General features: G+C 39.2%; 1 protein-coding gene across 5 annotated transcripts in view; it reads left to right on the top strand.

Annotated features, from left to right (window-relative positions):
- Nucleotides 1-221: 221 nt before the first annotated feature.
- Nucleotides 222-25,495, top strand: part of SLC38A11 (solute carrier family 38 member 11) — a 41,981-nt gene continuing 16,707 nt past the window's right edge. For 2 of the 5 annotated variants that reach the window (XM_048870101.2, XM_048870099.2), the window contains exons 1-7: nt 222-458; nt 4,639-4,756; nt 5,217-5,291; nt 10,828-10,962; nt 12,894-12,959; nt 14,508-14,614; nt 16,763-16,842. In XM_048870101.2, the coding sequence (XP_048726058.1) occupies nt 408-458; nt 4,639-4,756; nt 5,217-5,291; nt 10,828-10,962; nt 12,894-12,959; nt 14,508-14,614; nt 16,763-16,842 (632 nt within the window). In that variant the 5' untranslated portion in view covers nt 222-407. Of the gene's footprint in view, nt 459-513; nt 628-4,638; nt 4,757-5,216; nt 5,292-10,827; nt 10,963-12,893; nt 12,960-14,507; nt 14,615-16,762; nt 16,843-25,495 lie in introns of those variants that run through there. The other 3 variants (XM_075117898.1, XM_075117897.1, XM_048870102.2) reach the window with 3 other exon arrangements.

The following is a 25,495-nucleotide window of genomic DNA, read 5'->3' as shown; positions in this document are numbered from 1 at the left end:
CCTCTCCGTCCCCTGTGTTCTGTTTTACAGCCTAAACTTCCAGAGCCTTAATTTACTCACCAGCCCTTCCCTATCTTAACCACCCTGCCTCTGCTTGTGGGCAAAACACCGACTCCCTGCCCCAGGGCACCTCTCCCCTGCTGAATGTACATTTCACGCTGTCGCCCAGCGCTCCACCCCGGAGCTCACGCACCGCCCTTCAACCGGGGGGGTCCGCAGCTCCCGCGCGGCACGTGGCCTTGGAGCCCGCCGCGGGCCCGCAGCTCGGTGTCGCGGCTGCCGGCAGGCTCTGGGCCGGGCAGCCAGTCAGCGCAGTCAGGGGCGCCCTTGGGCAGCCGCAGACGGGACTCCCGGCAGGACCGCCGGCTGCTGCTCCTCCGGGAGCCTGGCTCCTCCGTCGCCCCGCGATGGAGCAGCACACCAGGCGGGAGCGCCCGCTGCCAAGCCCTGCTCACCAGGTACCGCGGGGAAGTTGGGGTCAGTGTCGCTGGCTTGCTACAAACTCACCCCCCGCCGCCCTTCTTTGCCGGCTGGAGGCAGGCAGCGCCGTTAGCTCAGCCTCCTGCAGACCAGAATTTGCGGGTCGTGTTTCAAGTTGCTGGCTTTTGGAGACGCAGAACTTGAGGGGTACGGGCGGGGTGTGTGTATGTATGATTTTTGTGTGTGTGTGGGGGGGTATTGCATGCAACAGTCTCACTCCCAACGCTTTGAAAGCCTCCTATTATTGCTTGGCCTGGGAGCTCCGTGTCTGACAGCGAACTCTTTCCTTGATGTGGACAGAAGAAACGAACCCAAGCCTGCTCTTCACCCAGCTACATTTCACGTTTAAAGTCCTTCACTTATTTATTTAAAGGCACTTTTCTGCATTTGCTTTGAACACGCTTTAAGACAGGAAATAAGCTTTGCAAAACTTTCCAGAAAGTGTACAAGCTCAGGCACGATCTACTCGTTCACCTTTATGATTAAGGAATGGGAAAAGACTGTCAATGTCAATATTTAATTAGGTGTTGGCTTCACTAAACAGCTGTTTTAGTGCAAATGATGCGAGGAGAGGTAGTTATAAAAATAAAATGGAAAAGAGGAAAAGCTATAAAAATTGTTGCTAGCAACAGAACTGTTCGTAAATAGACTTTCAAAGTCTTCCGTGGGCAGTCACCAGAAATAACTGCTCCTGGTAATCTCTTTTCATCTCAGTGGCTCCACATGAGCAATATAGGGAAGGAAAGATAAAACACAGCAGCAGAAGTCAGGCGGCCTGAGATTTAATCCTGACTCCTCCCACCACACCGAAACACACACTTCTTTTGTCACCTGGAACAGCTCACAGGAGCTGTGGGGTGCTTGATGCGTCTGAAGATCAGTCGCCTAAGCCTTTGTTTTTCACATGAATATCTAAGGGGAGAAAATTCATTAAAGTTTCTGAGTGGCAGCCATGTTAGTCTGTATCCACAAAAAGAAAAGGAGTACTTCTGGCACCTTAGAGACTAACAAATTTATTTGACTATAAGTTTTCGTGAGCTACAGCTCACTTCATGGGATGTAAGAATCCCAAGACAAGAATAAGTTCCCATTTTATCCAACATGAAAATGCATGAAATGCGGTAAACATGTGATCAGAATAAACTCGGGTTATCAAGCGATTAAAAATCATGATTAATCACACTGTTAATAATAGAATACCATTTATTTAAATATTTTGGATGTTTTCCATATTTTCAAATATATTGATTTCAGTTACAACACTGAATACAAAGTGTATAGTGCTCACTTTATATTTATTTTTGATTAAAAATATTTGTACTGTAAAAAATATTTCAGTTCATCTAATACAAGTACTGTAGTGCAGTCTCTTTATCGTGAAAGTCGAATTTACAAATGTAGAATTATGTACAAAAAATAACTGCAATCAAAAATAAAACAATGTAAAACTTTAGAGCCTTCAAGTCCATTCAGTCCTACTTTTTGTTCAGCCAATCACTCAGACAAAAGTGCCATCCATGTGAATGCCTGTTCTCACTTTCAGGTAGAGTGACCAGATGTCCTTATATTATTGGGACCATCCCAATATTAGGGCCTTTGTCTTATATAGGCAACTATCTCTCCTCCCTACTATTTCTTTTGTTTTTTACAATGTAAATATTTGTAATAAAAATAATATAAAGTGAGCACTGTACACTTTGTATTCTGTGTTATAATGAAAATCAATATATTTGAAAATGTAGAAAAACATCCAAAAATATTTAATAAATTTCAGTTGGTATTCTATTATTGTTTAATAGTGTGATTAAAACTATGTTTAATCACAATTATTTTTGAGTTAATCGTGTGAGTTAATTGCGATTAATTGACAGCCCTAGAATAAACTATTAATTTAATATACTACATCCTGCTGTATCTGACACAAATTGATAACTTTTAAAGAATCAGATTTGTTGGACATACATCTCTTAACATGGGCTTTTCCTCTCCCATGTGTACCAAATACAGTCTAGCATTCTACTGATTTCTGAGATGCTTTACTGAGACTGTTGCCAAGACTGAAGGCCAGTTCTGCAATAGTAAAAATGTTAAAAAGGGTCATGTCCAGGCTAGTCCATCCATTTCCACAAAGCTTGACTATAAGGATTTATATTTAATGGATGCTTTACAGGGGTACCAATGCAGTCTGACAACAATCACTTGTTCTAAAGATTAGGTAGAAATTTGTATTTTGCATGTTAAGCAGCGATCTGGAAATGAGACAAATTAAGAATGAATTTCTGACTTGTATAGTACAATTTTTTGAGTAAGTAAAAAATATTTTTGGTTCAAGAAATGGTGGAAAGAAACGTGCAAATACAAAGAATGCAAGAATGCAAAGAAACATGCAAATACCTAATACAAAAGAGAGAGCCTAAATTGTTCCAGTCCAGTGGAAGTGCTGATGGTGTACACTGCTGTCAACAGCAGGCAACTTTGAAGAATTGCATGTAGCCACTTAATTCTGTTGTGATGGTTTTACATTCTTGTCAGATTATGGCACTGCACAGATTCCTATGAAGTAAATCAATCTTTGGTTTATCAGTCATATTTAACTTTTTTTTTAGCGGTGTTGGCTACAGGCATCTGAGCTGAATTATTTTTTGTACTGTCTCATGTGTAAGGCTGAGATTTAGTCATGGGCATTTTTAGTAAAAGTCAAGGACAGGTCACAGGTGATAAACAAAAATTCATGGCCCGTGACCTGTCCATGATTTGTACTATATACCCCTGACTAAATATTTGTTTTTCTGGGGGGCTCCAGGGGCACAGCTGCTGTTCTGGAGGGGGGCCTCCGGGGTGCCCGCTGGTACTGGGGGTGGGGGCGAACCTGCCAGCTTGAGACTGCCATGCTGCTGCCAGGGGGTGGCCTAGGACCACCGCAGCCGCTGCTGGCCGGGGGCGGCCCAGGACCTGTCCATCACAGGTTGCAGGGGGGCTGGTGTGTCTGGCTCCGGGGCCGCTCGAGCTGCTCGGGCAACCCTGGGGTCAGTCGCACCTGCTGGCTGCAGAAGTCACGGAGGTCCCAGAAAATCATGGAATCTGTGCCTTCCGTGACAGTCTTACTCATGTATATATTTAGCAAGCTCCTACCTCTCTGAGATGGTGATTTCAGTATCATGGTGTGTACAAGCTAAATCATCATACTTTAATTCTGAATTGCCATTTTCTTCATTAAATTTATGTTTCTCCTTTTAATTACATATCACTGCATTTATTGATCTCCTGGTTGGTGGGACTATATTTCCCTGGACAGTGTATTGCCTCTCTAAGAGAAGGATGTGCTTAGACTAATATGAACCTTCTAGAGCAGTGGTTCTCAAACTTTTGTACTGGTGACCCCTTTCACATAGCAAGCCCCTGAGTGTGACCCCCCTTATAAATTAAAAACACTTTTTTATATATTTAACACCATTATAAATGCTGGCTGCAAAGCGAAGTTTGAGGTGGAGGCTGACAGCTCACGACCCTCCATGTAATAATGTTCCCTGAGGGGTCCTGGCCCCCCCCGTTTGAGAACCCCTGATCTAGAGGCTGAGAACATTATCTCTGCAAAACTACTGGCTACTGCAGTGAGAGTCTAAGCTTTGCCTTGAATTTGGGTCTTTCACATGGCAGTTTACTGGGGCAAGCCAATTTTATTAATATCAATTAGCTATTCACTGTGGTCTAAAACTTTGGTTGAGAAAGAAATTATTAGAAGCGGAAAAAAGTCATCACTTCTTGAGTCAGCACTTCTTCAGATTCTGGTTTAAATTCTTGGAATTGAATCCATCTCTCTGATTTTCGTTCTGGGACTGATCCAAAATCAGAAGTGGCTTATTTTCTACTGCTTGGTCAGATGTGGCTGAAATCTTGGAAGAATACCTGATTGATTCCATGATATTTCATCCTTTGGGGGCCAAAATCTCACTGAGAACAGATCTTTGGCCATCATCCCACTTTTAAAGCTTATGTGGATCCAGACTCAACTGATATCTAGTCAGAACAAAACAAGCTGCAGAAGATTGATAAAGCATACTTCTGTAACTTAGTAAGACTCAAAACATGTCTGACATAATTGTTCTCCATTAGTCTAATATGTTTTTGTATAACACTAATATTCTCTTATTGGAATAGATAGAAACAGATGACAGAACGGCCTTGGTTTGTAAGCCTAGGACTAAAGGAGGAAACAGTGATCTCCCATCAGCTGGTTTTAATGTTATCAACTCTATCATAGGATCGGGAATAATAGGTAAATACACTTTTCTTCACTTTAGTCTAATCACCCTTTCATATATGTATAAATCTCCAGTTGTGTGAAAAACATGTTTTTCTCACATTATTTTACTGCTGTGACTATGGTATTATTATAATGTATTTGTATTGTGACAACATTACATTTGCCAAATGAAATCAGAGGCCCCATTGTGTTGAATAATCTGTAACCTTGTTAGCAGAGCCAGCAGAGAGATCAAGTACTGGGTGGACTTAAGACTGAACTACCCTTTGCCCTCAAAAATGATCCCTCTCAAGTCTGATGTATACATATAGGACAGTGCTGAGGAACTTTAAACTGTTTGTTCCTGTTTTGGGAATAAATAATAGACTTTTTTTTTAACAGACTGCTTCCTTTACAATAAGATCACCACAAATAAATAGAAAGTATTTAAAAAGGCTTTTCTCTAATCTTTTGTTTGTTTCATTATTCACAGGACTGCCTTATTCAATGAAGCAAGCTGGTTTTCCATTAGGAATATTGCTTTTAGTTGGTGTTGCCTATATCACAGGTACCATGAAAGCAGTTGCTCTATTAAAGTGACAATGTAACTAGTCTTGCAAAAATTAGCTTCAGTTGAACTTCATAATAACTACATAAGAATGTCTATGAATCAAAACTTTATATTAAAGGAAGAGGGTTTTTTTTTTTTTACTTACCTCATTAATCTTCTGAGCAGATTAGCAAGAGTGGAGAATTATGCTGTACAATATTTAAAGCTGTTTATTGTGGGAGATTCATTATGCGGGAAGTCTAGTTTCCTAGACTAGGGTATGATAGTGCGAGATATAAATAAGGGTTATTCTTACAAATCACTTGTTTGTATTAAAAAGTTTCTATGCTAAATAAGGCCCTGATCCTCAAGTGAGTTGTACACCATTTGTGTTCCAAAATCACAGCATTGATTAAAACTTATTAGTTTCAACTAATAAGTTAAAAATAAGTTGTTATATGATAATTTCAACAAAAATTGACCTAAATTCCCATAGGTTTCATTCATAAAGGGCCAAATTGCAGAATTCCATGATAAGCATTTACTTACCTAAGTAAACCACACTGGCTTCAATGGGACTCTTTTTGTAAGTTCTCCATGTGAATATGCCTTGTGACCAGCCTTTTTAACCTGATCCCCAAACATGCTGTGGCACATAAATTTAAGTGGGTAAAGGAATCTTTAAAATATTTAGGAATAAATATTGTGGAAAAACAAAAATCTTTTTAAGACAAATTACCCTCTAACATTGAATAAAATAATAGAACTTGGAAGAATGGAACAAATATGAAATTCTTGGATAGGTAGAGTAGTCTAGGTGAAGATGCAGTTATTGTCCACCAGAAGTTTTTATATTTGTTTCAGTTCATCCCTCTTGGTATCCTTGATACACCACTAAAACATGGCAGGATGCACTATTAAAATTCGTATGGAAACATAAAACACAAAAGGGTGAGTTCTAAAGTTCTGTAAAACAACTACAAAATTGTGTGGATTAGTTTTCCCTCATTTGACTTATTATAATTACGCATCACAATCAAAAGACACAATCAACTGGGTAAACAATAGACAATCTAAACACTGTGTAAACTTCAAACAAGACTGGAGCCCAAATATAACTATTCATAATAATTGTTGGGTTAAACAGAAATTTAAGTCACCCCCAAAATATTACCCATTCATCCAGGCCACCTTAGCACATTTTTAAAATTCCTGTACCAAAGGCCGTCTCCCTAGCTACTTTCATTAATAATCAGGAATTTATCCCTAGGAAATATCAAAATAACTATTTGTTGTAGGGAAGAGCTGAGATTACTCAATTCAGACACCTGTTCCTAGGTCCTGATTTGAAACCATATCAGGAAACTGAATAGTATTCTCATGGTAGGAAAAAGACCTTGAAAAACTCTGTAACAGCAACATTTGGTGACTCCCACCATAACAATAATATCTCAGAGGTCAATGGCCCAACATTAGTAGTTTGAGGCTGAATCTTTGCCCTATTCCGCATCTTTGGCACCACTTAAGCTGTGCAAAGGAAGCAGAAACGTACCCACAGTTCTCAGCTGGCAAAGCAGTGGCAGGCAGTTTAGAAGGCGTAGGGATGGAACTGATTTAGGCTGAAGAGTATGGCTCTATTTATAATCAAATACAAATTTTCTTCTGACTATAGTCACCATTAATGGTCAGAACTTAAGAGATTCAAATGCCACAGGATGGACACCACTGTTCTAGCTGGAAGTGGTTTTTTTCATGAATTCCACAATTTTTGTTGCGCTGTTGATAATTATAAAACAACATGCCAATAGAATTCTGCTTCTAAATGGAAAAATATACCACAGAATACTTTTAAGGTGGGCATTGTTATCAAATAAAAAAATTACACAAGAAGAGAGAATTTTGTTTAGCAAAAAGGACTGTTGTAGTAAGCATACGCTGCAGGAAGACCATTTCTAACAACAACAACAAAAAATGTAAAGTTACAGATTAGTATGTGTAGTAGCAGATTTTAAAAGATGTCTTCTTGAATCACTCTAGTGGATTGGAAGCCATGATTAAAAAAAATAGTGTTTTTATAGTGTTAATTAATAATTTTAGGATATAAATCATGATTTAATGTTCATAACTGATTTTTGGGTAAGAATCCAAAAGGCACTTTAATCATTACCATACATGAGCACTTCACAATCTATCAGTTATGTGTTGTGCATGGTAGTTTTCAGCAAACTTTTCTTGAAAGGGTTAGTGTCAAGTGTATCTCATGCCAGGAATATCTGTGAAATGAAATCTTCATTTAAAAAAAAAAATCTGTAAGTACACTATGAGAGATAAGTGTTACATTAGTATACTGAAAACATAGCCATAAGGAAGCATCTCTTTAAAGAAGCACAATGTAGTATAACAAGCAGTGAATCATCCTTGATGCTATAAGCCATAACAAACAGAAAATTCACCCCTGTATCAATAAAAATCATGGTTACAGTAGTACTTTTGCACTGTACTAAATATGTTTATAGGGTATATTTCTGTGGCTTACAAATACTACATAAAGGGGCCATAAAGTCAGGATTTGGCCCAAAGGCAACATGTTTGAATACTACTGAATACCAAGAATTCTCATTATGTCTGATGGCCAACCCCCCCCCCCCATTTTAATGGAATTTTTGGTTGCATGCACAAAGACCAGGAATTTAAAAAAAAATCCTATAATGACTGACTCAGCTCCCTTGCATATCTGAGTATATAGTATTTTGCATTACTGCATAGAGTCATATGTCCAAAACCTGAGAGTTTGTGTGCCTCAGCATTCTGGCATATTAAGGATTGGGCCCTTAATGTGTTCTGTGCAAGTAACCATGATACAGTTACTGTGGTGGGAAATATACTTCTGAATTTATTGACTTCTAATGTTGCTTAAAATCCCCCATAAAGTATATTAATATAGTTTTGTGCATTTAATGTCCTTGTTTTAAAATGATATGATTGGTAAATATATTGTCACTAAACAATGTTAACTGTTTTTTTAATTGTTTTCTGTGGCTTCTTTTCTTTTTTTAATTTTAATTACTAAGAACAATTCTGCACTTTTCCATCTCTAAGTTCTATGATTCTAAGATCCATTGCTATAATTTCTTGTACAGGGCAGCTCAGAATACAGAATAATTAATGTTGTGCATCTCTGAATATCTGCAAGGGGGCTGTTTGCTACCAATTATAATGGATGTGTGTATATTTTACGTGAATTCCACATGCTTAAGGGAATCTCTCTGGATTCTGTGTCCTTATTAACATGTCATACAAATTCCCTATTTAATCATTGTGAAGAATTAATAGAGGATATGTGAAATGTTATTGAATTAGGCACTTATCTGTTAGCATTTTATAACTATACTAAACAGTGTTTCAAACAAGCCCTGCAGTTTTAACATCTGCCAGGAGATGATAAATACTGATGCTGTTCGCTGAAAGGAACAGCTACTAGAGCATATTGCACGTAGACAACAGACAGATTGAAACCGGAATAGAAATGGGATGGCAAGGCAAGGCAGAACTACCTGGCAAAACTTATCAGCACTAGGGCAGTAACTTCTGCATTGTAGCTCGTCCTCACCAGAACATCTCAGCATTGCCAACCATTGGTGCTGGAACTAGGGGTGCTGCTCTACCCCCTGACTTGAAGTAGTAATAACAAACACCAAATACATGGTTTCCATCAGCAGAACCCCATTATAAAAATTGTTCCAGCAATCTACTGTAGCTAATTCTTAGTGTTAGTTCAAGCTATGCTTTGGTAAAGGTGCCAAAGTATACTTCAGAAATGGTTGAGGTTTGGTCTGGAAGTAATTCTATCAGTATTATTAATTCTTTTCTGAAGTGGTATTGTCTTGGATAAGAGCATAATTCATTTTCATGTGCATTCAATCCCTGGTCTCTGTGATAAAATAAATCTTCGTGTATAAACGTTATTTGTGTCTAGTAAAATGAATATAAAAGACAAAACATAAATATAGAAATTAAGTAAAAAGTAAAGGTGAATTAAAAACAGGTCATTCTCACACACACCCCAAAGCCCCCAAACTAAAGCACAACCCATCAACTAGTAGTGGATTAAAATAATCCAGAGCTCTAGCCAAACCCACACATAGGGTTCCTGTGTTTCTCCACTCTTCAAGATAAGGTGACATATGCCATCTGCATAAGAGCCCTTTGGAATGGTGGGGGAAACCTGGTGCCAGTCTTCAGGTGGGTTGCGGGTTCTCTCCTGCCTGACCTGCATTCTGTCTTTGGGCAGGCTAGAGAGCAGAGGAAATCTAGTTTGCTGCTGCTGTTCCTTTTCAGGGGACTTAGGACTTTGCTCCTCTATGAGCCCACCGGTCTTTCTCTTCAGGTGGGCTGTGGTCTGTCCACCAGGAGGGAGATCTCAGCCCTCACAGAGATGGCAAGAGAGTCCTCCCCTACAGGCTAGCAGGCCCTGGGGGCTTTTCTCTCACCCCAATAGAGGAATATGTGCAGGAGGGGGAGATTATAAAGTCCTCTACTTCACAGGTGTATGTTGGCAAGGCCCCTCCCCACATACAGGGCCCAATGCTCTAGGAAAGGGTTCAAAGCCAGACAAGCAGCAGCCATCCTGAGAAGATGGAGGCCCTGGTCCACATGACATAGTAGTGGGATGTGGGCCCCATCTTTCCTGCCCATCGAATAAGCAGTGGTGGTAGGGGTGGCAGCTAGGTTTCTTCACTGGCTGCCAGAACAGGAAGAGCTGCAGTGGTGGGCTGGGGAGAAGGGAAACCCCAACATGCCAAATAGGTAGTTGCAGTTGCAACTGAAAGGATCGGGTATCTTGCATCTGTTGGTGATTGGGAAAGAGCAACAGCTTAGTGGGAAAGCTTGAGGACCCGGTACAGATAGTTTTAGAAATGGTTCATACTGTTTGTATTTAGTAACACTTTTGCTGGGATTTTGTTAATCACTATATCAATTATTTAATGAGAGAAGTGCCCTTTTAAAAAAATATGGTGGGGCACTTGTAGGGGCCTGTAAGCAGTATACATTGCTGTATTAGGAAACAGGCACATTGTCTGGGGCTGCTACCCATAATGCTGTGCTACTGGATAGTTTTTTGACCTTGGGCCCTCTGGTCCTAAAAGCATGAGTCTGTACTGCCTGGGCTAAAAGACCTTGCTCTGTTAGCCAAGGCTGTAGCAGGCTCACCAGCTTCTATAGGTGTTGTAACTACTACTAGAGAGGGAGAAAGGGTGGGTTACATAGTCCCTGGGCAGGAAAGATGGGCTTCCAATGATTCTCAGGGATCTCTGACAGTTGGAATGCCACAACCATAGGCCTGCAAATCCCTCTCTTTCCAGAGGATGATAGCTGGGCATATGCACACACTGAACCACAGTGTTTTCCTTTCCCTTCCCCTTCCTGTTGACTATAGTTGCTTCAGTTAATGATTGCTTTCTTTGCCTTTTTTTTTTTAAATACTTTGCAAACTATTTCTTCAGAACATAGAAAAATTACGGTCTCAAATATTACTTCTATATTATTTTAACAGATTATTCCATTATATTACTGATTAAAGGAGGAAACCTCTCTGGTACGAACAGCTACCAGGAACTGGTCAATAAATCATATGGTTTTATAGGATATCTAATTCTCTCAACACTACAGTTTTTATATCCATTTATTGGTAAGATCATTATAAAGTTATATATTGTAAACTTATAATTAATTATCCTTTTTGAATTACCAGAGGGAGATACTGTTGAAGTTAAAAATACTTAGAAATGGACCCATGAAAAGAGTTAGTTTGTTTTTCATTATTTTGGCAAGGAAAATGGAAATATTGCCTATCCTTAGGCAATTTTTTCATGACTCTCACGAAAAACCCAAGAAAATAAATCCTTTTAATAAACAACATCTTTATAGAACAATCAAAAGCTTCAGAGTTTGTCTTGTAATATTTGCTTACTTGAAATAAGAAAACATGCTAATATGTATTTAATCAGGTTATCATATACATTCTAAAAAGTGAAATCCTGGCTCGATTAAAGTCACTGGCCACACGTCCATTGAATTCAGTAGGGCCAGGATTTCACTCTAGTTATATTTGAACCTTGTGCTTTCAAGGGCCAGTGATAGGTCCGGGTGTGTTGGAAAGAACACATATGTGAGACTACTGCCTCAATATATGGTTCTTTATCTTTTTTTTTTAAATGTAAAAATGTGTTCTATTGACCACAGCCAAGATTTTCCAAAGTGAGTAGTAATTTCAGGTGCTTCCATTTTTGGGTGTTCAACATGAGGTACATTAAAGGGGTCTGAAATCCACAGAGTGGGTGATCAGCCCTTTCTGGAAATCACGCCCCTTTAACATGTCAAGTTGGGCATTCAAAAATAGAGGCACCCAGAATCACTAGTTACTTTGGAAAACTTTGGCCCATAATCTTTCTGTATGGAAAATAATAGTTGCTTTATCAGAGAAAATAGAGGAGGATAATAAAGACCATGGAAGTAACCTGCAAAGACTTAGTAACTTAAGCACATGTGTATCTTGAGCCGTTCCACTGAGTCCAACAGAACTGTCACAGTAGTAAAGTTAAGTGTTTGTAGGATTTGTGTGTGTATAAATGAATGGAGATAGAGTAATAAAGACCACATGTGTGTATTTTTTCTAGTTCAGAAATGTGTGTGTGTAAATTTGGACCCCAATCCTTCAGTCCTTATTCAGGTTCCTAATAAAGTCAATGGATGCCTAAGTGAGGAGCCCTGTATTTTAGCTTTCTCTTTGCATTATCGTTTTTAGTCCCTCTGCCATTATATTGGATAGAGTTCAGTGACTCTGCACTAGTGCTAGGGAACCTTTAACTTACTGCCTCTGTCCGGCTCTCACTTATCTAGACACACATCACCACATAGTGAATAGCAGCTGCCATTTAAAATGTGTGTTTCTGTAAGAGCTACTTGAAGTAATCTTGGTATCTTCCTATCTTTAAATCTGAGACGCTGTGGAACTGGATCACTGCAGATGGACAAATGTTCAGTTTTAGTGGCACTCACTGTGTCTTGTAAAATCAACTACTGTTCTTGAACAAGTATGGACAATAGCTGATTTTACAAGTTACAGTAAGTGGTGATACAGCTCCATGCATTTGGCATCCCATGGGACTGGCTATAAAAATAAAACAAGAACTGTTGAATGCACATAATTTGGTTTTTCTAATAGAAACTAGAAGTTGAAAGTGGTCTGACTGTCCGTGAATCACTATTGAAAGCAGAGGCAATTATAAAAGCCTTTTTTCCCTTTTGAAGTAAGTGTCCTTGGGCACAAAATTCAACTGTCTTGCTCATCTGTCTGGGTCCCTTTCAAGTCCTCACATCTATTACTTAATGCTCCTAGTTTTGCTTCTGTAACTCTTGATTTAACTTTTAAAACAAACATGAAAGGAGATCTGTGAAGAGCAGCTGAATGCAGCAGGGAGATCAGAAAATCAGCCAAAAAAGAGGCAGCCAGGATGGGGGGCAAGGGTTTCAGCTGCATGCAATCTAAAAGTCTGTAATATATGTTTGGGCCTTTATATCATATCTGATGTGTATTAAAGCAATCTTTCTTTTTTAAAGCTATGATTAGTTACAACATAATAACAGGAGACACTTTGACTAAAGTTTTTCAAACAATTCCTGGAGGTAAGTGGTTATATAACATTTTTTGGGGTGAGGTTAACTAGGTAGAGTGTCAGTCTAAAGCAGTTGCGGCCCACAATGTGTTACCTGGGCTGCAGGGGCCAGATGGCAGGGCAGCAGCAGCCCGGACCCCAACCCCGGACTCCCGCTGCATGGGGCCGGGCGGCTGCCCTGGAGGTTGGGGGCTGGGCAGCAGCTCCAGACTGCCGACCCTAGCTTGGAGCCCCAGACCCCGCACCCTGCAGGACCCCTGGTGCTTGCCGCGTGGGGAAGACTGGCAGCCCCAACACACTACGCCGGGGCAGGTGGAAACCCAGACCCCACCACACGGGCTCCCTTTAGCACACACAGCTGTGTGCTAATTGGGCTACATGCGGCCCAGGCCACAGGTAGAGAACCACTGTCTAAAGTAAATATGGCCCTTGTTTCCTCCATGAATTACCTATTGTACAGTCTCCTAATAATCTAAAAGAACCTTATTTATATATTTTTAATATCTACATGTGCTTCTCCTGCACTCTACAGCTCCAGTCCTACTACCTGATGGTAGTAGATTCCTGTGCCAAGTCATATGATTGCAAGGTCATGGCTTAAGCCGGTGCAGTGCATATCCTGCACTCTGGGACTTAATGGTATCAGCTATGATAATCATCCAGAACTGTTGTTCCTCTGTTGATCAATGTTAGATTGTATGCAAATTGTTTCTTTAATGTCTGTTTAAACAATAACATTTCTACATAGCTGAACATGTATTACAAATGTACCACTTAGGACATTCTCTAATATGATAAATCCAAAATATTGTGGCCCCGTTAAAAGATTTTTTAAAAATAAAATATCCTCTGATACACAGGAAAAAAATCTGACTTCTCAGCATGAGTGTTAAAACAATACCAACCTATTCAACTGAGCAAACTACCAATAATAAAACCAGGGTTCACTTGGAGCCGCACATCAAATTCTGTCTGCTGCCATATGCAAGCAAAGAGTAAATGGGCCAAGACACACTCTTGGGTTTGTTCTTGCCTGATGGATTACCCAGCTGAAACTTTGATGTTGCTTCAGACCTCACGTTGGAGGGCTAGATTTTTCTGTTGTAAGCTATATATGTGCAGGTAGGATGGGATTTTCAAAACCACTGAGTTTTAGCCTAACTGGGTTCTACTGAAGTCAGTGGTAAAACTCTACTGATTTCAGTGGGAGTAGTTTGGCCAACACTGATCACTTTCTAAAATCCCACCCATGACGGATGTTTATAATATATCTATGCACGTTGGGTCGGAATTTCATAGTTAGATGCACACAATACTGTACGTATGTTGGCATGTACTCAACTTATTCTCACAAAATCCCTGTGAGCATGCACTGGGCAGGTGTACCTATCCTAAGGTCAGGTAATGCCTAACCTTGACATCTGTAGGAGTTTCCTTGATTTCAGTTTTGGGGCACGGTCTAAAGTACATTGCTACTAGGGTTTCAAATCTAACTTATCTGTTCCTTACATCCATTTCTTAGAGAAATCTAAATATATAATTTTTTCCTTTGTTTTAGTTGGTCCAGATAACTTACTTACTTACCGCCAAGTCATTATTCTGTGTATTACCATCATCTTTACCCTGCCTATGTCTCTCTATCGTGACATAGCAAAACTGGCAAAGGTAAATCATAATGCCAATGAATATCTTGGTTCAATTATATCAAATCTTTGTTTTAAATGCAGCTTATTATATTTTTAGAGAATGTCCAGTTACACTGCCAACAGTTTTTTACAGCACAGTAAAGCACATGATAGGCTAAAATCTTCTTTTGCAAAACACATCTCTATTCTGTTCTCCCTTCTTTCGTGTATTCCCTGTTGTTTTCATTGGGATTTCATGGCATGTTTCACTGCCCATTTAAATCATTGGGAGACTTTCCATTGACTTAAATGGATGTTGAACCTTCAGTGCATTTTAGGAGAGTAGAATACATTTGAAGAGTCCTATTGTGTGAATTTAACATTATGACTGAATAGTTCTGGTGCTGATGGACTTGTTCTGAAGTCCTAAGTACAACAGAATACAAGCCAATAACATCATGTTAGCTGAGAGATTAAATTATTACTTCCCTCCTAAAGAAACCACACATCAAATTTAGGGCCCGATGTGGTAGTACCTTACTGCCCCAACTAAGTACATCAATTTCAGTGGGAATACTTATGCTGCATGGTACTATACAACATGGGAAAAGAGATCACAATATGGTCCTTAATGAATGTAAAGGGACTTATCACACTTGCATGTTAAACATTTTGAACAAGCACTTTAAATTCATGATAACTTGATTGAATGAAAATGAAATATACTTATAGTAAATGTTGAAATGATGGAATTATTAGCAGTATAAAACAGCTCAACATTCTGTAATTTCATTAAATTATAATTTTCTATAGAAGAAGACCTAAATAGTTTAATGAGCAAACATTCCCTCTTAGCATGAATAAAATCTCATTTATTGTAAATATCACCTTTGTTGCTTGGATTGCTTGCAAATATTGCTAATTTTTAAAAGTATTAAAAACAAATTCTAGTTCTTTTAATGTGGAACTTTCAACAAAATGAACTTTCTTCACTGTGCTCTGAAATCAGTCTTAGATTAACTTGAATTTTTGATCGCTTTCTTCACAGGCATGGATTGCTTATATTGAAATGAATTTTAATTTGTAATGAAAGAGTAGAACATTTTGGTGGCTTGCCTAGAGTATTAATCAGCTCCTCTCCTTACTAAGGCCACTCAACTGATTGAAGTAAGGTGAATTTGGTGGGCTGCATTTGGCTCTAAGACCAATGCTGCAAACTGCAACCCTTTTTATGCCCAGGGGCGACCACAATCTGGTTTGCAGCTACTTCATCTTACATCATCATATCCCCCTAAGAATGTAGCTCAAATCATTTGTATAATGATGACAGCGGGGAAGCAATAGTAGCCAATCAGGGCAGATTTTTACTCCAGTTATTCAGTCTCATCTCTGCAGGTGGACACTTATGTCCTTGCTTATCAGAATGCAAAATTAATGCCTATGTATATTAAATGTCTTTACAATTGCATGCTTTATAACACCTCAAGCGTAAAACATTTATAGATGTCTCATGTGTCCTAAAAGATATAAAGCCAAATTCAGACCAGCTGTCAGCAGATGCAACTCCACTGACTTCCATGAAATTGTACTTGCTTACATCTGGGTAGAATCTGTCTGATGTTTCATAATTTCAAATCATGTTGTGTTATACAACTACGCAAATACAGGAAAACATTGCTGTTCACAGGAAGGGACTAGCCAGCCTGCATTCTCAAAATACAAGGGCAGGGAGCCATATATGCTGCTACACAAACGTTGGTCTGTCGACAAAAATAAATAAATAAATAAAAATCCTGGACCTTCATAATTGCATTTGCCATTTACTCATAAATAAGCTTTTTTTTAATGATAGCTACAGTGGGTCTGCACTCACAATTCTAAATGAAATAAGGGGGAACCAGAGATGCCCAGCATTTCTGCAAACAAGACTCTTTGTAGTAGCAGTGGACTAAAGGCTCAATTGGTCATAAAGCTGTTAAAAGACAATGACAGCAAATAAAACATGGAAATCTTGGAATGCTTCTTTAAAAACAAAGACCTGCTTCTATGGAAAGGCAGACACTTAAAAAATGTAGTTATGCTATTAATTTCACTTTTTTGAAGAAAGTTTTCAAATGAGTAATACATTGCTAAAACTACTGAAATTCTGACCAAGGAACTGATAAAACATTTGGATTGTAATTTGCAGGTATCTTTTATTTCTCTGATTTTAACCACTGTAATCCTGGTCATTGTGATGATAAGGACGACAACCCTTGGCCCACTAGTGTAAGTGTTTTTTTTATCACTTCTGGCTGCCACAGAGTGAACTTTATTATTTATTATTTAATTTATGAACTTTATTATTTATTATTTTGCATTTGTATGTGTAGACCTAAAACACCAAGTCTTGTCTCTTTTAAGGATTGGAAATAACATACATTTTACTAATAGCAAAATGAAAAGTTGTTTTAAACCTGCCATTCAGGTCTATTGAAATTAGAATTTATGATATAGGGAAAAGGAAGGGATGCAGCTGCGTATGTGGTGTTTTAAATTCTTCTGTAGTTTACTCACATTATGGCTGACATCTCATCCCTAACTCACCTACATTGTGCAGTTGTCTCCTGGGATTAGAACATTTTACACATGGCATGCAAGATCGCCCACTATTGCAGCAGGTTCCATCGACAAAAAAGAAAGATTGTGCCTGGTTCAAGGAAGGGCATTCTTTTTCTTCCATTTCCTGAGCAAGGGACCATTACAGTAGCAGTTGTGTGTTTGGAAGAGCATAGGGACTGCTTCCATTGTGCATCTGGGCGTGTGAATTACTCCAAAGGGGAAAGTATGGCCATAGTCGTGCTCTGCTCTAGTACTAGTCTAGGTAGCAAGCCAACTGTACAAAGGATGCTCAGTGGGCATATTCCCCGCGCATGGTGGAGTGTTGGCAGAGAAATCATGGCTCCTAAGACACAATTATTCCAGAATTCCTCCCGGAATGGTGTATGAGTGCAAAAGGAAGTCAGTGCCTTAATGGCCTAATCCGGTTCAAAGTAGTATGGATTGAGGATGGTGTTTCAGTCTTAAAATTCTGTATTCTTGCTCATCTTTGTGCTACAGCACACCCTTAATGCTGTGTTGCATGTTTTTTGGGTTAATATGTAATGGTTTAAAATTATTAGATTAAATCTACTTTTTCATAAGGATGTGTTGCTTGTACATACTATCTCAGATATTTTATTTCTTCTCATTCTCTCCTTCGAAGACAGTAATTTCAGAAATGATGATTCTGAGAGTAGATGTCCTTGAAATGTCATGTCTAACTGTTTTTCACATAGGGGACGGTCAAGTTGGAACTGATGTTAAATTAAATTAATGTAATTAATATTGACATTTCACTGTTCATTAAAACAATTATTTCAAATTCCAGAACTGGAAAACAAATAGGGGAAAACAAAAAAAGGTTGACCTATACAGTAAATAAAAACAGCATTACATCATTCTCAGCTGAATGAGCAGGCAGAAATTGCAGTCCAGCACTCTACTGCACTTCGAGTAATACTTGGCATTGCAGTGTTCCAGATGGTTCACTGCATGCATTTGTTGTGGTAATCATTTTTGTAATTCTGCTACAGCAAGGTGTTTGTGGCTCTAATGCTTCTTCTTCATAAACCCAAACATTTGATTTATCTATAGTTAAATTAATGGTGTCCTCAGTGAAATTGCCATAGTAAGGAAACGTATAATTAATTTTTTTATCCATTGGGTTTGTTTATGCAGTATTTTCAGTGTTTGTATGTGAAGTAGCTTCATACACCATAGAGCTGTTAGCATAACTGTTTGAACATTGCTTCACATAACCATTTATTTGTCTTGTTTGATCACTGTCTGATAATTAAGCCAATCATAGGGCATATTTTTTTTAGTGTTGGCACAGTAGCTAGAATGGCAGTCTTGTTTCTGAAAATGTGACAAATGTACATGGGAATGATCCATAAAAGATGATCCATTCAGCACTGTGCGTGTTTTTCCTTGTTTTGCTTCAGTGGAATGATCTCGTAAGCTGTGCTTTCTCACAGAGCTTGTTAAATGCATATTTGAAAGAGAGATTTCTAACTCCCCTGTCAAAAATGAAGTAATATATTAGGGCTACTGATGATGACCTTGTTACTATGGTAACACTATCGGAATAGGATATTGTAAAGCATGGGGCATTGTTCAGGGTTTTTTTTAAATTAAAAAAACAACGATTTTTTTAGAAGTGATTTTGGTATTTTATGGTAGATTACTTTGAGGCTTCTTTGAGACACTTTTTTTTTTTTACCCTTCTCCTTTCAAAATCTAATCTAATAAAGAGACTAACTTTTCTAGAAGCCCCATATACCCTTTTCTGGTATCTATTTCTAGTTGTGTATTTAGAATGAGACATATTTTCATTGTGTAAACCTTTTCATTTTCAGTTAGTATTCTCTCCTCTTAATGAGGAAATGAGACAATGGCAATACAAATGTAAGGTAACTAATGTGCTTCACATCCTTTTATTACAACAAATGAACCAAGTAAATAATGAATAGTCCTATTGGCTTTAGTGGGACTACATGGGTAAGGCCTACTCTGTGTGTATAAGAGTTTGCAAAATTAGGCGTGTGAAGACTGACCCTAAGCCTGGAATGAATTAAAATTTCAAAATTATTTATTCTGAAGGGAAACAAGGGAGACTAGTTTGCTCCCACATTACCTTGCACAAAACCAAAATATGGTGCTTGCCAATGGTACATGTCTTTGTAGGAGAGCGTGCTGCCATTGCCTGAAGCCATTGGCCTGTGTTGGGACACCTGATTGGCTAGACTTATTTTATAGGTTGACCCTAACATTAGGTTACAGTATACCATGGAGCTCTTTCTTTTCTCCAGTGCACAACCATTGAGTACATCTTCCTGCTGCCCTCCCCTGCATGCTTTTTCAAAGTGATGCTTGGCTTCTGCAATATTATGTGCCTGTAGGTACACTAGTGTTAGTGGTGCAGTGTAACAGCATCCTTCCTGGAGACACTGCCTTCTTTAATAGCCCAACAGGGTCCCTTCTCGGTACCATTGGTTAGTGTTCTTTCAGCAGCCCTCGCCTGGGCTCAGTCTTCAACCAGACCAGCGGGGCCCATCATGATACCCTTGCCTGGTCTGGCTAAGTTCTGGGCTCAACTTGTCTGCAGTGATCTGTCCAAGGTCCTGCTGCTCTTCCAGCCAGGCACCCAGTTCTCCCTCTTCAAGCTCCAAGCAGCAACTGACTGCTCTGCTGCTGCTGTTTCCTTTTATGTGGCCCTTTTGGTCCGTGATTGGTTGCTCCAGCAGTCCCTCTGATTGGCTGCTCCCTTGCAGCCACTCTAGGCTGCCTGGAGGACTTCGCCTCTGCTCTTTTTTGGAGTGAGCAGAGGCAGGGCCATAAGACCTCTAACAGAGGGCCTTCGGACTAGTCCACCCCATCACATGCAGGTTTTAATTTTCTTCTTACAGGAGTACACTGTGACTTCCCTGATTTTTTTATGCATAGCTTTTGCAATGGTGCTAGTGCAGGGTTTATTTATATGACAAGATCTCAAACTTCATGCCCCTTATTGATGGGTGTGTGATCAAATAGATCATCTAGGTCAGTGGTGGGTAATCTGTGGCCTGCGGGCTGCACGCGGCCCATCAGGGTAATCCGCTGGCAGGCCGCCAGGCTGTTTGTTTACATTTGCACGGCCACCCGCAGTTCTCAGTGGCTGCTGTTTGCCATTCCCGGCCAATGGGAGCTGCGGGAAGCAGTGGCCAGCACGTCCTCGTGGCCCGTGCTGCTTCCCGCAGCTCCCATTGGCTGGGAACGGTGAACCGCGGCTACGGGGAGCTACGGGTGGCTGTGCAAATGTAAACAAAGTGTCTGGCAACCCGCCAGTGGATTACCCTGACAGGCCACGTGTAGCCCGTGGGCTGCAGGTTGCCCACCACTGATCTAGGTACTTACTAGTGGATGAGGGCCATATATCCCCATTTTACAGTCAGGGACCTGAGGTAGAAGCTACATTAAATGATATGCCCAAAACCACAGAGAATGTGTCTGCCTGAGCTGCGAATTGAACCCAGGTCTCTTGAGTTCCATTTCAATATCCCATCTGCTAAAGGGGCGTGAATGGGAATAGTCTTTCTGTCTTGCAACATTGAAGAGATGGGGCACATGTTTCTCTTTGCAGAATGGATATCAAATCATCCACTACTTGGACAGATGGGCGTCAGTCCAAGTTTGGGAAGAATAAGTGTCTTTCTGAGTGAGAAGGGGTGGTGATACCGGTATGGTGCTCGCAGTGTATCAGTACAGCAGGTCTTGATTAACATAGAAATGAGCCAGAAGCCAGTACAAGGAATGAGAGAATTCCATCTTTCTAAGCTACTAGCATGATTAGACCTTGGGTTTACAGAGGTTTATCAGATTCAAGTTAAATAAACTTGTGGCTTTTAAAAAAATTTCATCCATTTTCAACAAATAGTGTGTTTGTGTCCTCATTTGAGCTTGCCTTCACCATGTTAGATTTTATTTATATTGCATCTCTTATTCTTGCTTTTAAAGCAGCAACTATGGACTTCCTTCCTTGTTCGATGAAGTGAGCTGTAGCTCACGAAAGCTTATGCTCAAATACATTTGTTAGTCTCTAAGGTGCCACAAGTCCTCCTTTTCTTTTTCCTTGTCTTGTGACAGTTCGGTGCAGCCTCCTTCGCCACCAGTGTCTTTGGATGGATGCTTTGGCTTCTGAATTCTGTTTGGCTCTTAGAGGGTTTTCTATTCCCTTTGCCTTTAAAGAGGGGACTGGGAAAGTAAGCCAGATCTCTCTAATATATCTTGGGGGACCCAAAATATATTTTTAACTTAGTCTGACTTTTTTTCTTTTAAATCCTTTTTATATTCCTATAAGCTTGTCATGTATTTTTCTTTATTGTTGATGTAACTGAGAAAATTTTAAAGTCTCACTGGTTAGCTTAAGCTTTAAATTGTCTGTTCAGGTGTCCTTAGGGTACAGTCAAAGTGGGCCAAGAGGCAGACCTAAAGTAAACCTTTTTGCCTCACTTATTTCATTTGAAATGCAATTTTCTTGTATTGTATATAACTCTCCTGGGAGGTTCTTCTGGAAGGCTTGTAGTAATTTAGCATTGTTCAGTTCCAAACAATGCTTTAGTGTTAATGTTCAGTTCATCTAAAAACTAAAATATCTGGTTTTTTTTGTGTGTGGGACTGAGGGAGTGGGACTGAGGGGGAAATTATTTTTTTTTGGAAGGCTTCAGAAATAATTTATATTTGCATCAGGATATTTTTTGGTTTGACTTTTTTTTTCCCTTATGGCATAAGTAGCGTCAAGGCATTATATATTTTTTTCAGTTTTGCTTTCATTGCATGTCACCTATATAAATAAATAAGCACTGCAGTCTGAAGCTGATAGTTAGTGTAGCTGTTAAGAACATCCAGTGTGCAACCTCCAGTTTTTGCCCTCATTACATTTGAGAGGTTGTGGAGTAAAAAAAAAGACTGTTTCTCCCTCATTTTACTTTCACCTGCTTATACCGGGTTAATTTTTTAACACATTCAAAAACAACAATGGGTTACGATTATCTCATCTTCAGAATGTAACAGTCTTCAAACAAATTAATATTGCATCAAGCTATTTCATGTCTTAAGGATGAAATTATGAATAAACATTGATAGAAAAGGGATAATTAGTAATGCCATTTATACAGGCAGAGCATTTTAATGTTTTTTTTAAAAAGAATACCATTATGTTAGTGCCTGCATAATAAATAAATCACCACAAAAATTTTGAGAGCAACCTCTAAAGATTGCACATAAATGTAGCTGTGAGAGAATTCTGCATCTGGCAGCTGATCAGTGATGAAACAGTAAGTGTTCAAGAAAACAACATGAAAGTAGGAATATGATGCTCTCTTGCTCCTTAATAATCATGTAATAACCAAAGTAACTATACCATATAGTGAAATCCAAAAGTAAAAACAAAGACACTCTATATTTATAGCACTGCTAAATAGTTCATTGAGAAAGAGTGGGGAAATACACCAATTATTTTCAAGTAGGGCCATGCCAGAACTTTAGATGATGTCACTTAATATTAGTTATTTATTTTCCTTGATGGTCAGAAAGACCTCTGTCAATTAGAAATTAAAGGCTAACCTGAGCATTATTAATTTAGCTTTCATAATGTTGACTCAGATTAAATTCAGTGGCTACAGTTTTTGAAATAGTTTAATCGAGAGCATAAAACTAACATTCCACACTCCCTATTTCATTCTACAGTTTTGCTACAAAACAGAAACTGAATTCCACAATTTAAGTCTATAAATTTAGAAGTCAAACCTGAATTACATCTGCTGTTGGGTGCTCCATTAGAAGAGTCATCTTGATAATTGCCAATCTTCACCTTAATATAACAGTTTTATCACCGATCTTCCATTCAAGAAGATGGAAGTCTTTTGCTCTTTGCAAAACATGCAGCTCATCTGATACAAAAGTGTGACTCCTGTTCCTCTTTTCTAAATGCTTTTTCATTTCAATGAGCTCTCTATACCTGCTGCGTGTGGCTGGGCTGAAATCAGAGATAACCTTGCTCCCTCCATATTCTGAAAAGCCAGGCTCGCTGTCTCTTATTTGACAGAGTACATACAATGTTACAGACAGAATGATTTCCCTCCACAATGGATTTTGCGATGGAGACTTTAACTTTTTAATAACAAAAAGAGACCCAGATCATATTGTGACCAAACAATTTTGTCTGGGTCTGACTCCAGAGCTTTATGTGATGCACCTTCCACCACAACAGCATTTGTAGCCTTTCTGTTCCTGGACTACAAACAGTGGGGATTCCCCAGCATTCTTTACATTAGCCAGCACCTTTATTGTGATATACATTCTATTGGTATCATGGAGACTGAATACAGTCCTACTTTCTTTATCTGGGAAACATACGTCTCAGGCCACACACCTCACTATAATAAGCAATTAGAATTACTTGCCAATTCTGTCTTGCTGTTGGCTTCATTTAATTTGTGGCCTCTTAATTGTTGGTTGGGCTAGTAACCTCCCTTAGGATCTCTTTCAGTTTAATCCTCTCCTATTTTTGCTGCAGGTATCAGGGCTAAATGGCCCCCTACATTTTTCCTTGCTGCTCTTCTTACAACTTGTACTCTTGCTTGATGCATCTGTCGTCCTTCATGTTCCACCTCCCTTCTGTCCTGGCTGTCAGACAGCCTTTTCTCCTTGTGATTGTTGTTACTTTTAGTGTTTCTCTATGTTAGCTTCCGTGGCCTTTCACTTCAATTTCCATTTAAGCCCCTCCACTCTTTCTTTCAAAGAAGAAACTATTTAACGTATTGGATGCCAGACTCCATGTTTCTAAAACTAAACTAGCTTTTTACTAAGAGAACTATTTTTCAAGGCATTGTACCTGCAGCTATCCTTATGCACACAGACTGACTTCTTGGTGCTCTTCAAAACTCTTCCATCTTGTCCTCCCTTTAAGTTCCATGAAGGTTGCTAAAACCTGCATAGTTTTCATCCCCCACTGAGATAGAGGGAATGAATGTAAGAGGTGGAATTAGAATTCCAGAGCTCCTGGCTTTCAATCTGTCAATGCACTAGACATCACAATTAGTGTTTGCTTATACAGCTCAGTGTTTTTGTACTGCTACTGAGTTTCTGCTTTTTAAACTCCAGTTCAGGAATAGATTGACGAATGTGTCCCAAAAGGGACAGACATCATAATGCTTCCTATGAAAACAGAAAAATCAACTTAATTGAGTGATACATTCTTTCCATTCCTAATTTACATGTTAAGGAAAATGTTAAGGGATATAATATATATAATTTTGAATGTGTGATATTGCGTTGTATGGATACTATGTGGAAATTAGGTAGTGCAAACTGTGGTTATTAAGTTCTGTTCCAGTACTGAGAGGTTTGGTGGTTTACTCTAAGAATATAGGATAGGATACGCTTCCTGAGTACAGTTAGGTTTAAGGATTTTACTTTTGTGCAGTTATTCCCAAATAGCACAATCTCAGTTTGGTGTCACATATCCAGACTAGATGATTATGTTTCAGTTAGAGCAGTTAGTGTTTCATGTCATTAATACACAGTCCAGTTATTAACAGCAGGTACTCAGTCTCTCATAGGTGCTGGAACTAGGAGTGCTGGGGGTGCGGTAGCACCCCCTGGTTTGAAGTAACTTCCAGCATGTACACGGTTTACAGTTTGGTTCAGTGGCTCTCAGCACCCCCACTATACAAATTGTTCCAGCACTCCTGCAGACTCTTGAGTATTCTTACTTTTAAAAGATTGACTCTTTAGACATCTCTATTCAGAACCCCGTAACTGAAGTTCAGAATTACAGGAGTTTTACATAGTTGTAAAAAACTCTATTTAATTTAAAAATGTTCATGCAAAGAAATGCATGTGGTGATGAAGGCCTTTTACAGCCATTTTCAAATCAGCTTGAGCTTTACAATAATTTTTAAATGTTAGTGGTATTAAAACCATTATTTTCTTTTTCTGGTTGCATTTTAAATGCTCAGTTAACTCATAAGATATTATAGAAATATAACTTGTCTCACAATTCAGGGCAACTGCCCCTCTATTCCCCTCAGGCTTATTTCCAACAAAGGCACCCTCCCTCAGACTTTGCTGTTGTCTCTCCACTCTCCCTTCTGACTGGGGTATTTCCAGGCTGCACAGTTCCCTGCCTTAACTGTGTTATTCCCAGCACAGAGAGGTTACCCCAGGACACCTTCTTGCTTTCTCTTTAGTTAAAGAGGTGAATTGCTACAGAGGTACAACATAGCACTTCCTGTACAAGCCTACTTTAGTCTTAAGGTAAAAAGTATTACAGAGAAAATGTATTAAAAACAATAAAAGA

Source organism: Caretta caretta, chromosome 11, assembly GCF_965140235.1.
Source record: "Caretta caretta isolate rCarCar2 chromosome 11, rCarCar1.hap1, whole genome shotgun sequence".
Lineage (NCBI taxonomy): Eukaryota > Metazoa > Chordata > Testudines > Cheloniidae > Caretta > Caretta caretta.
Note: the sequence above shows the minus strand (reverse complement) of the source record. Positions and strands in the feature narration are given on the sequence as shown.